General features: G+C 41.0%; 1 protein-coding gene across 3 annotated transcripts in view; it reads left to right on the top strand.

The window, feature by feature from the left end:
- The window catches only part of vta1 (vesicle (multivesicular body) trafficking 1), a 60157-nt gene extending 46052 nt beyond the window's left edge, over nucleotides 1-14105 (top strand). The window contains exons 7-8 of one of the 3 annotated variants that reach the window (XM_041958571.1): nucleotides 807-878; nucleotides 11663-14105. In XM_041958571.1, coding sequence (XP_041814505.1) covers nucleotides 807-878; nucleotides 11663-11808 — 218 coding nt within the window. In that variant the 3' untranslated portion in view covers nucleotides 11809-14105. Of the gene's footprint in view, nucleotides 1-803; nucleotides 879-11662 lie in introns of all 3 variants that reach the window. The other 2 variants (XM_041958570.1, XM_041958572.1) reach the window with 2 other exon arrangements.
- Nucleotides 14106-16335: the final 2230 nt, after the last annotated feature.

The raw sequence follows: 16335 nt of genomic DNA, 5'->3' as shown, positions 1-16335 counted from the left end.
TAATACAAATGTGGGTGAAGCACAAACAACTCAAACACTGACGTTAAACCATTTTATTTTAGTTTCTTTTGAGGCATTCTGTTTCCATTTCTCTTTTCGCTGTCATTCACATGTCCTTCAATGCATAAGTTTGAAAATGAACAGTTATAGTTCTTAAACATTTTGGTTGTGATCCTGCTCATCTGAAAGGGAACCCAAAATATCTACAGAAAGTGATTCTGAACCAAATTTACAGAGGATAGTTTTTTTTAACTTTAGGGTTTTTTTTAATTCTTGTTAGAAATGAGCACCTGTTGCTATGGTGATGCAATGTGCAGTTTGCGAGGTTGTGTGTGTGTGCATGCATTTGTGTGTGTGCAGCCAGAAAACACATCTGCAGCCCATTTATGATCAATGTGTTAACAGGTACTTGGTTGCTTTTAATCAGTGGAAAATCAGAGTGTCTCCTGCTTCACTGACTTCCGAAAAATGACAGAAACAAACAAGAAAAAACTTATATGCGATTCGTACATAAACGAAAATCAGTAATAGGTGTTGCCATGTAACGAAAGTCCTCCAGATTAAAAGACGACATGAGATTTACTCAGAACATGGTGTTCAAATGTGCGCTGCGTTTGCTTAGAAAAGAAATCTTGATTACAAAATATTTACTTTGGGCGCACTTTGACTCTACCGTTGTGACCCTCAGATTAATACCAATAAAATGATGATAGTTTAATTCTCATTCTGCAGTTTTTAGAATTAATTATTCAGTATTTCTTTTAGTATTCATCATAATTTGAAGTGTTTTTGTTGACCGGCAGAAGCAGTTAAACCAGTGCCTCTTCCCCGATCAGTGCCCACTGTTGACCCCACACTGCTCAGCGCCCAGCAGCAGGGTAAGAACACAGACACACACTAAATATGATAGATATATTTTCACCTGGGCACCACAGACACACCTCACACACCACATTTACAGCAATCTTTGTCAGCCGTCTTTCTGTTTAATTCTCCCAAACTGATCCGACAGCTTCAGCTCAGTCATCTGCTGGAAGAAGGGAAGAGTTAATGTGCTCAGTCCTCTGAACTCTGCGGTGTTTCCAGCCTGGTATAGATCAGATATTAAAATACTGCTGCTTGGCAAAAAATGTCGTAGTTTAGGGCCAAAGTACATTTCACGCAATTCTGTGGTCCATATGGGATCAGTCTGTTACTATAGTAAAAACAAAAAAATGTGGAGCTGTGCATTGTTGGCGTAAACTCGTGAGACTGATTTTAAACTGTAGCTGCTTTTCATTCCAGCTTTCATGTCTTTACTTTCCCTTCATTAAACCTTTACCTCTTTCCTTTTAGTCGTTATTTTGATTTTGGCCTACTTTTGTTTTATCGCCCTGTTTTTAGCCATATGTGTTTGTTTAAAGATGAAACACTTTCCGCACACTAGCTCTCGCTGTGCATGTCTGTCACGCTCCATCTGTGTTCACTGTGTATGAATGTAGGCAAGGATGCCTTTTTGTTTATTTGTGCAAAGGTAGGTGATGCTTATAACTGCAGGATGAACATATAATCTGAGAAAGATATCCATAAATGCATGTGTGTGCACCCATTTATGTTAATCTGATGGCAGGTCAACATGTCACATGTCCTGTATCACTTTTAGCACAAGTCTGAACTGAGTGCTGGCAGATTAACATAAAGGCAGCAGTAGAGAGAGAGAGATTATGGGCATGTCTTGTTTCTTCTTGTCATCATCACTTATACACAAAAGCAGCTGAAACGCTGTGGAACAGCTAATTTTAAGATGCTGAGAGGTAAAAAAAAACACTCCCAATAATAATCTGATCAGCAGCATCTCCATTTATTTCCTACGGTCACTGGTGTCAACAGTGTGAATGAATACACGAATAGATGAATAGATGATGTCTCCATCAGAAACAACCTCTGCAGTCACTCTGCAGAAGAACATTTAAAGTGAGAATAAGAAAAGTGCAACAGAATACAGAGATTCATCTTTCTGAGAGGACGGCTTGAGTTGTAATGAGAGGAAGGAAATGATAAATAAGCTCACGAGGAGACGTATCAGAAAACATTAAAACATCATTTCCTGTCTTGTAAGTGAAACTCTGTACGGAGCCTCGTGTTCTTCATCACTGTAAACCAGAGATAAAGTTACTCTTAATGGAAGCACTGAGACTTCAGGTCCACTCCTAATGACACATTTACTGTCTTGAAAGAATGTAGGAAGTATATATTTGGTACTAAAATCTACTCTGTCGTTAAGACAGATTCAAAGTGAGACATTTACTGTCCTGGGAGAATGTAGGATTTGGGTGTTTGGGCTGGAACGCTTGAAGTGGCAGGTTTACCTGTAGGCTTTTAACTGCCTCAGAAATGTTTTTAAGTACGAAACCTGAAATGCAGAACCTGCATTTGAACATTTCTTCATCGCTAACAGGATTATGAGACGGTGTCACACACTCGACATGCGCTTTCGTCTCGTTGTTCATCCCGACAAAACTTGAGAATCTGAGAAGCTGAATGGGTTTGACTCTCCGCTGAGGTACTCCACTGTCACAGGTCTGCCTGTTTCTATGGAGTAAACTTCTCTTCAACACTTTTCATGTTCAGTTTCTGTATTTTGCATTCCTCCAGTATTTAGAGTAGTTGGTAGAAAAGGCACGTCTGAGTGGTCTTTGAAGTCCACTTTGATGTTATGATAGTGTTTTCAGGTCACCTGGTAGCTTTAGTCTGATGTTTTCAAAGGTAGAAAGAGAATAAAGTGAAGTGAAGAGGACAGAGAAAGAGTTAAATGAAGATGAGAGAGGGCAGATAGGAGAGTAAGGGACTCTTTTTGTCTTGTTGAACTACAGAATTACAACGTAAGTGACGTTACAGAGCGGTGCTTCTCTTCTCTCACGATCTTTGGTTAGTTACACTTGATAGAGTCCACCACTGGCAACATTTGTCACGTATGTACAACTTTGAAACATAAAAAAATCACAAGTTTTGAAATATTAAAAAACATTTTTTTTAACTTAACTTAAAATAAGAAGCCAGTGACTTGGTGATGTTAAAAAAACGTACATTACTTACACATGGTGTGTTGATACAGCACAATTTACATGTACGATATTTGTACAAAATGATGTTACGCCATCAGTACAAGAGTTAAAGAAACTGTCTTTCAATGCCTGAATTTAAAGGCCTGTTTACCTGAATGTTTTGCACATTGCTAATAAATACAAAAGATGTGATTTCTTAGCCTCAGAGCTCAGTAAAGCAACGTATTTTCCCAACCTGGAACCAGATCCAAAACAGAACCGGCTATCGGAACCATGGAGACATGACAAAGTGTATGTGGTGGTGAGCAGGGATTTTTATCACAGTAAAATGTATCACATTCCTTTGTATTATGTTAAAAACAGTGATCTAACAAGCCACTTTTATATTCTCTGTAGAAGAGATGATGGCAGATGGTCTTACCAAAGTGAGCCTGAGAAAAAGTTTGGAAAGGATGGAACATGGCTACCATTACCGAGCTGCTCAGCACAGCAGTGGTCCTCATAAAAACAGCACTCCTCTCTCTCCTGAGTTGCAGAAGATGTAAAATAGCCAGCGTGAACCGCTGAAAAAGTGACACCGCTGGAGATGGCGGTGACGGTGATGGTCACCGGTTGATTGGTCCCTACACCAGTCATCTGTCTGCCATCTAAGCTATCATTTCAACCACACCACCGCCACTTTGCCGCTGTCTAGACTATCATTAGCTGCTGGTGGTTAGCCGCAGTCAGAGTGAGAATGAGAGCGAGCGGTGGAGAGCTTATAGTCTGATCATGAAGCTCCATCCTTTTTCCATAATTCACTCTTTGCTAAGTCGTTCCCTTCAACAACGATCAGGTTATTGAGAGAAGACTAGTGACTGACAGTGACTGGAAAGTTGCAGGTTCGACCCCTAGATCAGCAAAGTTAGTCTGGGTGGGAAAAGTAGACAGACGAGCACTTACCACTCCGTCATTACCTGTATAAGTCATAAGACAGAAGTAGTCGAGGTGCATTTGCCGATTCGTGGAGCAAATGTGCAGTTATGAAGAGGTGACGTGTGTCAATGCCAACACAAAGGACAGTGGCCTGTCGTGACAAGTTGACACGTGTCATTATGTTACCACTAACAGCGTGGTCTTCAGGGGCGCACGTTATCAAATTGTCCCCAAAACGAAGTCGGCCTCCTGCAGGAAAGTCTGACAGGCCACACGACCAACAGCCCGACATTTTAACAGGGTTTCTCTCAATCCCTGAAGCTTTTAAAGCAAATTAAAGAAAACAGGAGTGTTTTTTTTTTAGTGACATTTAAGAAAGGTTAAAGCTGACAAACGCCATGTTATTGAACTGCATTTGAACACTCTCAACTCTTGAAAACCACGACTGGGCTCATGGACTGGACTGGGTGATCGTGCAGGTCGTCCATTAAGTTTGATCCTCGTCTCCTGCATATCAAAACTGCTCCTGTGTGTATGTGTGTGTTACTGTTTTAAAGTAAATTACAAAGTTTTCAACAAAGATGAAGCATGTTGCTCTGTCACGGATAATTGATCGTAAAATCACATTGCAGGTCTCGAGCTGAATATTGCCGATGCAGCAGGATTTGAGGTACATGTGGACACAGCTTTTTGTTGGGCTTTATTTTTCCTATAAAGATTTGGATGCATGATCAGCAGAACCCTTCACTGGATAAAGAGGTGAAATTAATAATTCAACCTCTTTTCAAGATTTGGTTCAGACTTAACTACCAAGTCATTGAAGGGAAAGTAGTTTTCTCTTTTCAACTCTGCACCTTTTCTCTTCACAGAGTCCAGGCTCGCCTGACAAAGTGTGCGTCTCAGGCAATTACACTTTTGGTCAATTGCTATTGCAATTAAAGCCTGTCTGAGAAACAGATTAAGCCTTAGGCCATGCAGATAAGGGGAAAATATTGCTTACAGCACTCCATTAAAACATGTCAAACAGCCTGACAAGAGGAGGAAAATGACCTAGTAAGCATGTGTTTTCTGCTCGGCAGCTCTGGCTATCTGTTCTGCATTTTCTATTCATGAGCCGAGGTATGAAACGTTTTAATCCGAACAGTCAGCAGTCCTCTTTCAGCTGGCCTCTCCTGACTTCTTTTGTCGTCCATGTGTGATGTAATGCGTAGCAACAGAAGATACGAGTCCTTAATCAAAGTGGGTGGTTGCCTAAATTACAACTGTTGCTGATCAATAGATCCCTCAGATGAATTTGTGTATAAAGTTCTGAAGCATTTATTGGACTTGGACTTGTTCAACTGACCACAGTGTAAAAAATTAGTCTTCTGTACGGATACATTTATTACATATTCATATCAGTTTTCTTAGCACGAGCTGTAGGGAGATAAACACACGTCCAGCTGAAGTAGAAGAGAGGAGTCTTTCGATAAAACACATTAAACTCATGGATCATCAGTACAAATCAGAAAAAGACAAGATACCGCAAACAAACCGTCTGATGACGATTTAGCCTCTGTTTTGTGGCTCCCGGTGTAGCCAGGAGCTATCTGGATAACAGATATCCAGGCCAAGACCTCCTCTTTCATGCACCACTCATTGTTTACAGTCCGATAAGAAACCCGAGATGCATGAATGGAAGATAACGGCTAATCTCGGTAAGCAGATATCTGCATGTGAATGCAGAATGCTGCATTAGCAACAAAGTAGCCTCCAATTTAGTAAAAACAACAGTCACAAAATATAAAACACACAAAAGATCCAACAAGAGCATTTAGAGAATAGATGGAAGATGTCTGACAGTATTTCTTGGTGACAGAATGAAATTAAAATGTAAACGTTCCATAAACGTTCTACTGTTGAATTGTTTAAATCCATTATTTTTCTTCTGTATAGGCTTCAGAAACAATTAAAAGATGATCATGACTGAAGTTAAAATTTGAGCTGCCAGTTTAGAGAGTCTGAGCTGCTCCTACTGATCCTTAGAGAACATTAAGATCTCACACTTTACTTGTAATTATATGTTCATAGATTATTAGTCGTCTTTTGACAATCAATCATAATTTTGTCATTTTTCAAAACATAATAGCAAACACTCACTGGTTGCAGCTTCTCAAATGTAATTTTTTTTGTCTGAAATGATGATTTGGTCTTCAGAAAGTGACTGTTCAGGTCACGTTTTATCATTCGCACCTTTTTAACGCCGTCCCTCTCCAGATCTGTCTCCTCGTGGAGCGCTGTGGTTTCTGGCCGTCCCCCATCTCTTTGCTGACTTTCTCCCTTAATTTTTCCGCTATTTTCCCTCCTCCTCCTCCTCTCCGCCGCTTCTCATCCTTGGGAGTATGCAGTCAGCATATTTGCGAGTCTTTTCCCAGCTTTTTGGAGGAGGAGAGAATTCAGCCAGGGGATTAGGGGCTTATGGTGCAACATTATTCAATCATTTTTTTTTCCTGTTCTTCTCCAGGACATTTTTAAGAGTAGAGGACCATGTTTTATGAGCATTACTGAGCCAAGAGAGACATTGTCTGTTTCTCTGTTCCTTCAGTCAGCACAGCTTCTCAAACTGGCATCCAGGGACCTCCAGAGGTCCTTTATGGGGTCCTAACATGTTAACATTTAAGTAGAAGAATAATTTGCTGTCATTATTATTTCATGTGCTAGAAATTAACTCAAAGAAAAAAGCATTGGATGTGTGGATCTTTACATTTATTCTGTTGAGTGGAAGGAAAGTCGAGTTTTGAGCTGCTGCCTGCTTTGTTGGTACAGACCAGTGTACACCAGTGACTCCACAGTTTAACCAGTGAACAAACACATAACTCACAAAGGTGATCCAAGTGATAGTCTGGTGGTCGCTACCCACCAACCACGATTAATATTTCACCAGTTTTCTGATGTCATTATTCTCTAGCTCACCTAATGTTAATGCCTACCTGCACTTAAGACTTAAGTAGTCCGCTGTCTCACTCCTCTGAGAAATTTACAGTTCAGTTTCAAGTTTTGATCTCAACCAAAACCTCAGTGACAGACGTTCCCTCGTGTTTTTAAGTAAGCAAGCTGCACAGGCGATGTATACAGCTGTTGTGACCATCTGTTCTTTAAGACACGTTCTCCTTTAGCTCGTCTGATTTCAAAAGCTGATGCACCAATCTGACTTTTTCTTTTCCAGTATGAATTATAATACCCAAAGTCAGGGTGCTAACCGATACAGACAACTGATCTGACACCTGTGTAACGATCTGGAACATCTGAGGAAGGTTACAGTCTCCTCATCATCGTTCTTCTCATCATCAGTGACGAGTGATGTTTCATTCAAATGTTTCATGGATGTCATCATTTCTGAGTGCTTCACTTGGTGCATGTGATTTCTTTCTTGTAAAGCACTTTGAGCTGCTCTACAAATAAAGTTTATTACTATTTTTATTGTTATTTAGTCACTAAGTCTCTTTCCATTACATGTTGTCACATTTCGCTTTTATCGGTACACAAAGTTTTCACCTCGGTGAAGCATTTTTACGATACCCTGAGGTTGGCTTTCTTTTTTCAGATATTTGGGCTTTCCTCTCAGGTTTTGTACAGACAAAGTGCAGTGCAGAAAAGCAGGTGGGTGGAAACAGTTTGGTTCAGTAATGCTTCAGTCACACGTTCGCGTTTGTTGTGTAAAGTTCGGCTGGCTTTTATTCAGACGCGACAGGACAGTGTGAAGAAGTGTGTTTAACATCAGGAGCGCAGCGGCACGTGGCGGTCACAGAAATGTCATCACGTGACGAGGCTGCTGGCGGTATTATAAACAGCTGTGCGGCGTTGTGGTGTCGGATGGATCTTGAAAACTCGTGGATCTGTTTCTCCAACATGATGATTTCATCATGTCACTGATACCTGAAGAAACTCGCCCTCAGCAACACAGCGCCGTCTTTTTACTGCCTGTTTCTGTGAGATGCTTTATCACTCGCCACGTCACGTCATGGTTGGAATATAAAGGTGATGTACAGTAAGGTGTAAAGGTGGAGGGCTTACTTTAAACAAACTATCAATCCAATTGTCTCCAACTAGAAACGTTACAAGTTTGAAAACGTGACGTTTGTTCGATTCATGACATCTTTTAAAAACTAAAATCATTGTCATTGGTTTGTTTTTGTTTTTCCAAATACACAAAGCTTTTTCTCATTTACATCTGGTTCAATGACGCCGTGCAGATGCGGAACAGTTTTAAATTGAGGCGATCTCTCGGATAGAAAGTGGTTCCAGTGGAAACTGCTCCCAGCGTGGTCTGTGGTTTCTCCAGAGTAACTGAGACGCTGTTTGTGGAGACACCTTCGAAATGTAGTCTGCTGTGTGAGCAGCTGTTACATGCAGTCCTCAGACTCAGATGCACTCGATCATAAACATAAAGGACCTGCTGTAAAACTGCTCTGGTTTGATCCGCAGTGAAGCCGAGGCGTTGAATATTATTCTCAGTAACATGTTTGATTTTGTGCTGTCAGTCATTTCATGGCTTGGAAACACGCAGCAGAGATCCGCAGCTGTATGAATGAATGTGTTTGATATGGAGAACATGTCCCGGCTGTGCCTCATGGACTGTTTGCAGAGCACAGTGAGGTGGGCTGGAGGGCAGCGGAGGTATGGTTCGAGTTAAAGAGAGTCCTCTGGGGAGGGCAGGACAGATTGAGGGAGGGAAAGTTAAGTAGAGAGTGTAGAGAGAGGAGGAAAGGCATGAATTCAGAAAGAAAGAGAGGATCGGAAAAGAAATGGGGGATAAATGGAAGGAAGCGGTTGTGAAATCAACGATGAACAAAATGCAGTATTAGTAGCAATTGCATAATTCAAATCGCATTTTTAAAATATATAAAAACACCCAAAACACAAAATATCATATACGTTTCACCTCTTTGTCAGCTTTTCCTTTTCACTTTCAATCATCCCGTCAGTGAGATTTCTCTGTTGGCGTTTCTGCCTGTTTAGAAATAAATGCACATCGACAGACGTGCCAGTAAAGCGCCCACTGTTCGAGCAGAATTAAATATAAAAGGGAGGAATGAGGTAAGACGGAGTAGATGTGACAACAAAGTGAAATCAGAGGTAAAATGTAAAGAGAGAACAAAGAGAAAATGTGGAGGAAAGCAATAAAAGGATGAAGAAGGGAAAAGGGATTTGTCACTTGAATGTAAACAGATGTTTTTGGGGCACTTTGGAGTTCTCGAAGTCTCTTAGAACAACAAAGCTGAAAGAGAGATGATGTTGATATTATCCAATATACAGTCAGAGATCTTAGAGAGGAAACCTGAGAGGAGAGGGATAACAGAGGAACAGAAAAACTAATAAATGAAAAGAGAAGAGAAACATGGACCTCGGCGATTCCAAACAGACTTTCTCTACTGGATGGATCTTTACAAGGGGGTTTCTGGGCTTCACAGAGACTCCTGCATGCCTGTAGCATACGCTGGAGTCCTGTATGTGAAGGAGGGCGTGTGTAATCTATAGTGTTACACCCACTATAAGATGCTGTGCTTCCTCCAGGCTCAAGTATCGTCCTCCTGGGACTCGGATAGGTGGACGGCTATAAGTTTAACAAGCTGCAGAAACACACAGAGTAAAAAGAGAGTTCTGCTTTGTGCTTCAGTTTAACGTGTTTGCAGAGAAAGAAGACTTAACGTACACTGAGCGAATCAACAATTAATCACCAAACGAAGTGATGTAACGGTGCAGTTTTATGAAACACTGGGGAGCAACCAGAAGACAGAACATATTGAATTAGCTGGTTTTAATTGTAACATTATGGTGTATGTTCTTTGGCAGTGTGAGGCAGCTTTTATCTGATTCTGCATGTAAAAAGAAATATTTTGACATAATTACCAGAGAGACCTGTAATAAGTAAAGCCAGATTCTGAGATCGTGTTGCATCACACGCATAGTGAGGATTTTGAGTCCAGCTGTGTCCCGCACAACCTGTCTGACTCACCTGTGAGACGGTAGAAAACTTCACTTTGCCAGTTTTGACATACAGTGACATTTCTGGTGGCTTTTCAAGAATCCTGAAAAATGCAATTACACATGCACCAAAATATCGATGCGAAGGCCACACGAATAGAGATTAGAGATTACGTAAACACAATTCTTCCATTTTAAAGATGGTGAAGAACAGAAAGAAACAAATTAGCAATCAGTTGTCTCAAATATTGTAGTGAAAGAAGTCACATTTTCACAGAGGCTGAAACAATGTCGGACACCGGCACTCAATGTTATGGTTCCAAAATTCTGACTAAGATTAGCTTTATTGATCCTGAAAAGGGATTATACTGTGCATAACATGCACTCAGCCATGGCTCTGGAGGCCGAGCGGTCGTCCATGGATCAGAAGGTCGGTGGTTCGATCCCTGGCCAAATTAACAGTCAGCCTTTGGCCCTTGTGGTCCACATGTGAAAATATCCTTTGGAGAGATACTGAACCCCTGTTTTCTGCTGGTAATAAGCAAATGAATGTGTGAAGGCTGAGTCGTGATGCTTCGAGTGCTCATTAAAAGTGGAGTATCTTGTGATTTAGAAGAACAGTCTTATTTCATACTTGAGATGAGGGAGGGAGACATGTGGTCGACCTGATGAGCTCACAGGGAGTGGTTTGTCTCAGAGGTTAAAGGACGACGCTGCTCACTCTTTATTAAATACTCCACACACACATGAACATTATGTGCAGGCCTCACTTACGGCTCCCATCATCAGGCAGATCACAGAGCAGTCTTTCTTTAAACGCTTCAGATGACGGAGACCCCCGAGCTCTGCAGCAGGTAGTTCTCCACCATAGATTACCCGCGTTCCCCTGAGTCCTGACAGCTGATTATGTGCTGGTGCCGATGACTTTCCATGACGCAGGTCATAACGGACCTTCAAGTGTTCTGACGGGAAGTTTTCCTACTGATGTGTCTTACAAGGAGAGAAGCTGAGTCCTTTTTAATCCAGATGATTGTGAACTTTTGGACCAGATATGTGTGTGTGTATATATATTATTATATTGTATTTCTGTGATCTTCAGGTTTACATTCAGTCAATTCCTGCATTTCTTTTGTCTTTCTTTTTTTTCTGTCCATTTTATTACTTGTGGTTCTTAGTTTTGTTTTTCCTGGAAGAACATCTTCTAAAAGAGTCATTTCATCACATTTTGATAATCAATTACTGGTTAAAGTCATTTTCCAATTAAAAATATCAGTCAATTAACCGCTTCTGAAAGTGAGGATTTGCTGCTTTTTCTCCACTTCATGTCACTGTTAAGTGAATGTTTTTGGGTTTTGGACTAAAGGTTTTTCACTATTTTCTGAAGTTTTATAGACCAAACGATTCCTTAATTGAACAAATAATTGACAGATTCATGTAGAATGAAATGAAGGAATTTGGCCAAAGATGATTATTTCTCTGGTATTTGATCATTTTGTGATTTATTTCTGTGCTGGTCCACTTCTTTGTGCTGCTGCTCACAGCCTCCATGAGTGATTTATCCTCAGCCTTCCTCTGATTGGTTTGTAGTCGTTGCATGGTGACTGATATCAGGCTGATCTCGTCTTTCCTCTTTTTTTCCACTCCGTCTTCCTAAACTTCTCCGTCTCCTCTTGTTGTCTTCAAATCTGACTCTTTTTCTTCCTTCCTCTCCTCCCGACACCCCACCCTCCATTCTCCAGGCGGTGTTCATCTCTCCCCGGAGGACTACACCAAGGCCCAGAAGTACTGCAAGTACGCCGGCAGCGCCCTGCAGTACGAGGACGTCGGCACGGCCATCCAGAACCTCCAGAAAGCCCTGAAGCTCCTCACCACAGGCAAAGAATGAAGCCTTTGTCCTCCTCCGATGTGATCCCTCCATCCCTCCTTCCTTCCAGCCCCCTATTTTCTCCCCAGCAGCGCCGCTCTATCTGTCACTGATCTGGCCTGCAGTGAGCTGAGGACGCAGGACACACACACACACACACACACACTCACACACACTGAGGCCGTCCTGTGAAGAAAGACGTTCAGCTCGTCGTCAGAGAACATGATGGAAATCAGTCTGCAACAATGGCTGCCTGTGTCCGACACTGTGTCACTCGGACTGACTGACGGACTGACTGACGGACTGACTGCAGAACACGTTGACTCTTTATTTCTAATTATTAGACCCCAAAAAACAAAAGCTTCATTACTGGCCATAATTGTCTTTGAATATATTCATCAACATCAGTACATACAGAACATAGACAATACAATCGTTATGACTCTGAGTGGCTGCTCAAACACCAGTTTGACAAAATGATCTCAACTCAAGGTCCACTTACTGGCTTTTTATGGGCTGACTGTGCTCTGTTATAAAGCACGCTTCACCTGCAGTGACAGTTTAGTGTAGTGGACCTTTTCATTTTCAGGTTCATGCTTTTATTTTTGGTGTCTACTCAAAAATCTTTACATGCTCTGATGTTAAAAAAAAAACATTATTTTTCTCATAGTGTGCGTTGCTGCAGCACCTCTGTTCACCCTCTGTCTGAAGCACTCAGTTTTAACGTCTGTCTCTTTATTATATGCAGCGTGTTGCGTTTGTCAACCAACATGAGGAAAAAAAACGAAAAACCTGATGCGGCAAATTAACTTCATTAGAAAAAAGTTTGACCGTTTCTTGCAGCGATCTCTGCTGGGTGATCAATCAATAATCAATCAATAAAGAAACATATAAGCATAAAATCTTGTATCACAGCACACAGTATGTACCTTAATATTAAAATATTGACATATTATGAAACTGTTGTGGATCAAATAACCAGATGGGAATGTTGAATGAGGTCCCTGACACATCACTGTCCTTCACACTGATCACAGCGACCAAGCGTCGCCTCAGATATTAAAGGATAATGACCTCAGTGCAGACTGTGTGCCGAAATCACTTTAAATTTAAACTGTTTAAATCATCGTACTGCCAGAGCCTCTAATATATATGAAATGTTAAAATTGGCCCAAAAATTCAGTTTTCATTTGGCTCAAATTTTTTGGAATTTGGACGGAGCCATGCTAGCTTTCCCCCCTGCTTCCAGTCTTTATGCTAAGCTAGGCTAACCAGGACGCTAAAAGACGACTGACGGACTTGCTTTGCGCGATTAGACACCGAAGGTTTAAATCACTGACGAAGCGAACGGCTCACATTGACCAGGGTTGTCCAGAAGACTGTGAGCTGGTTTCATTCAGACAAACAAATTAATCTTCAGAATAATCTTAAAGGAAAAAACTCTGATGCCAGAAAACTTTTTACTGTCTTTTCTCATCCGGAAAAATGCAACACAGAATGTATTTGACCGTCTACATTTGGATTCCACCTTTTTCGTCACAGCCCATACTGATTAATGTCGCTACATGTTTCCATTTGTTTACAAGATAAAACTTTGTCTCATCCATTCAGGCTTTTGCTCCAGAGCTCAGACAATAAAGAGAATAATGTGGAGGAAAGAAACTTTACAATCAGCGAGTGAATAAAACTGCTGGTGGGGTGTTGGGAGTCACCAGAGGGGGCGCTAATTCACAGATAGTCCATGGAAGAAATATTTTACTTTAATGTGTTGACATATCACTTTCTCTGTATATGTTGATTATTTCCGAGTTGGGGCAGAGATTTTTTTTTCCGGTTTCTATTTAACATTTAAGTTTCTCGGCATTTCTTTTAGTGGGACTTTAAAGGTTTTCACAAAGTGGCAGCCAGATGTTGAAATCTGCCAGAATCTGATTGATTAAAAACAGTTAGAATAAAATGTTTGAAATGACGGTATATTGACTTCTGTGTTTGGTGTTCGGGCTGCACTCACAGCATGTGTGTCTCCACTTTACCTCCTGTCACTGCACTGTAAAAAATGTACTCTGGAGTTAAAAATAAACACGTTGGTCCAGTTCAGTTTAAACACATTGCTCCAAACTCAGAAGAAATTCTTCTGTTCTCCAGAAGTGACTTCATGGAAACGTGCTTGAATGTGTTTCCTCTGATAAAATCAAATAGCCTGCAATACTAGCTAAGACGCTAGCTCAGTGCTAACCAGTTAGCCAGTTAGCTAAGTTGTTTTTGAGGATGGAGGTCTGAAGATTCTCCAGAGATGCACGCTGGGTAATATTAGTTTTAATGGAGCCTGATGGGAAAAGTGTTTTAAATCTTATATGTTTGGTTTTGTTTGATTTTTCAGGGTTGTTTTTTTTTTTCATTTCTGTTGCTCAGAAGAAAATGAATGATGCCAGACTTCCCTCTCAGTGTTGTGTCTGATGCCAGAGTTTTAAAATACAAGCAAAGATTGAAAGTTAGTGAAGAATATTCAGATTCAGCGACAGCTCTGTTCATGATCCTGCATTCTCTAAGAAACATTGATGATGATGGAACAAAATGTATTTTGTGCCTCAGCAGAAAGATGTTGGAGCAACATGATGAAAACAGCTGTTTGTTGAAAGTTTAAGTGGTTCTGTTTTTCAGTAACGTCCTTTAAAACAAAACTCATCCATTGACTTCTGAAAGCATTTATTTTATTCTTGATGCTTAATTGACGGTTTCTTTATGACACAACTTATGAAGGAGCTCTCTGAAGATAACTGAAGACAGAATGGGACAGTTTACCATTATCTGCTTTTTAAATGAAGTCTTTTTCTGTCTCTCTGGGTATATTTGTTGTGTCTCCTGGTCTAATTTGTTCCGGTTTGGCTCTATTTTTAGAAAAAAAAAATCAGGTCAATATTATTAGCCAGGTTTTTTACCTTTTTTGCTCTGAGTCCAGTCCCTGTACTTCTTGTTCAGTCCTCTGTCATAAAAGCATTTTTTATTGTGTGTGTATCTGCCAGGAACAAAAAGTTTTCTTTTTATGAGTATTATGCAATCCTTTTCTTTCCTGAATGCATTTCCCCGTCGCCTCTTCTCTCTCATGATGTCGTGTTTTTTGAGAGTGGGGTCGGGTCTGCAGCTCTGGGCACAGAATGACACCTTCTGTTCGACTCGCACATAAAAGCTGCAGGAGACTGAAGGAGCAGGAAACGATGCGGCACGCCGTCCAGCTCTGCGAGACAGAAAACGTTTTCGGCGTTTCACAGGACAGCATGACGTCCACTGAGACGACAGGAGACACTGCATGCACGTTCATCGTCATCATGGTGAAGCTACAGCCTGTTGTCTGACTTTAAATATCATGTAGTTCCATTTTTAAAGGTTACATTTTAAATATTGACTGTTTACACGTGTTCAAAGGCTGAAGTTCTGCTTTAAATGATGGAGAAGTTGTTTCACACAGATCCAACACCCACACACCTGCCTCTCTGCATAAAAAAAACACTACTTCCTGTCTTCCTTCCCACAAATCCCATGAAAAGACTTGTGCCACCGTGCTGTTTAGTATGCAAGAAAAAGCTTCAGTATGTAAGTCAACTAGCTTTTCTGACCCACAATCCTCCGCTCATCAACTGAGTATCGGCGCACATTCCAAAAGGCACGGCTGTTACTTCAAATTTCACGCTACGGACTCTGATGAATGAGCAACAGGGTCAAACTTCAGGGGACAATGTTGTAATGAAGTAGTCTGTCCCAACTTTGTGTAGCTGCGTGCAACAGGATTTACAAAAAGCGAAAGAGAAAAGGTGTGCAATTTGGAACGCAGCCCAAAACCAATCGTGTTAGTTTGTCTCTCAGCCTTCAAGCCCATTGGTTCCTACTGAAGATGTCAATCTTATAAAAAAATGCAAATATGTAGTTTCAATTTAAAAGGTCTCAATAATTTCCTATAACAGCTGCTCGCTGGAGCTTTTATTTAAAAAAACGGTAGATATAGTGCATGGAGACACAAAACTGGGTGAAAATCAGTTGAAACTGGTGCTTCATTTAAAAAAAATCCAGTGAAATAAGTCAAAATGAGACTTAACTGTGACCAATGAAACTAGGGATGTAGCCTTCTGTCATTTCTCCCTTTGGGTGTGGGTGGGTGGGTGGGTGATACATAGTTTTTATCAAATGTTGCTCAAGCAGGAGGAAAGTGCATTTGTTTGGGACTATTTTTGGTGGCGGATTAATCCACATTTGGTCCTCTAGTGAGTGTTTGGTGCAGCAGGCTGTGATACGCACTCAGTTTACACTTTTCTGCCCTGTTCAGTGACGTACAGAGTAAAAGAGTCGCCTCCCTCTCCTGCAGTGATTGAGGTGATGCTACAGGGTTTTTCTGCAGGGATTCATCACGATGCAAATCTCCGCTGCCTCCTTCCTCCACTCTAAACGTCATTAAGGCCGATTTTCCTGCCTGATAAAAAACGTCAAAGGCAAATGAGACGCAGCTCTTTGTTCCCGCTCGCTTCAGTCCCTCCATTGTCCTCCTGCTTTATCACA

Source organism: Chelmon rostratus, chromosome 18 (assembly GCF_017976325.1).
Source record: "Chelmon rostratus isolate fCheRos1 chromosome 18, fCheRos1.pri, whole genome shotgun sequence".
In the NCBI taxonomy this organism is placed as follows: Eukaryota; Metazoa; Chordata; class Actinopteri; order Chaetodontiformes; family Chaetodontidae; genus Chelmon; species Chelmon rostratus.
This window is presented reverse-complemented; position numbering and strand designations above follow the sequence as displayed.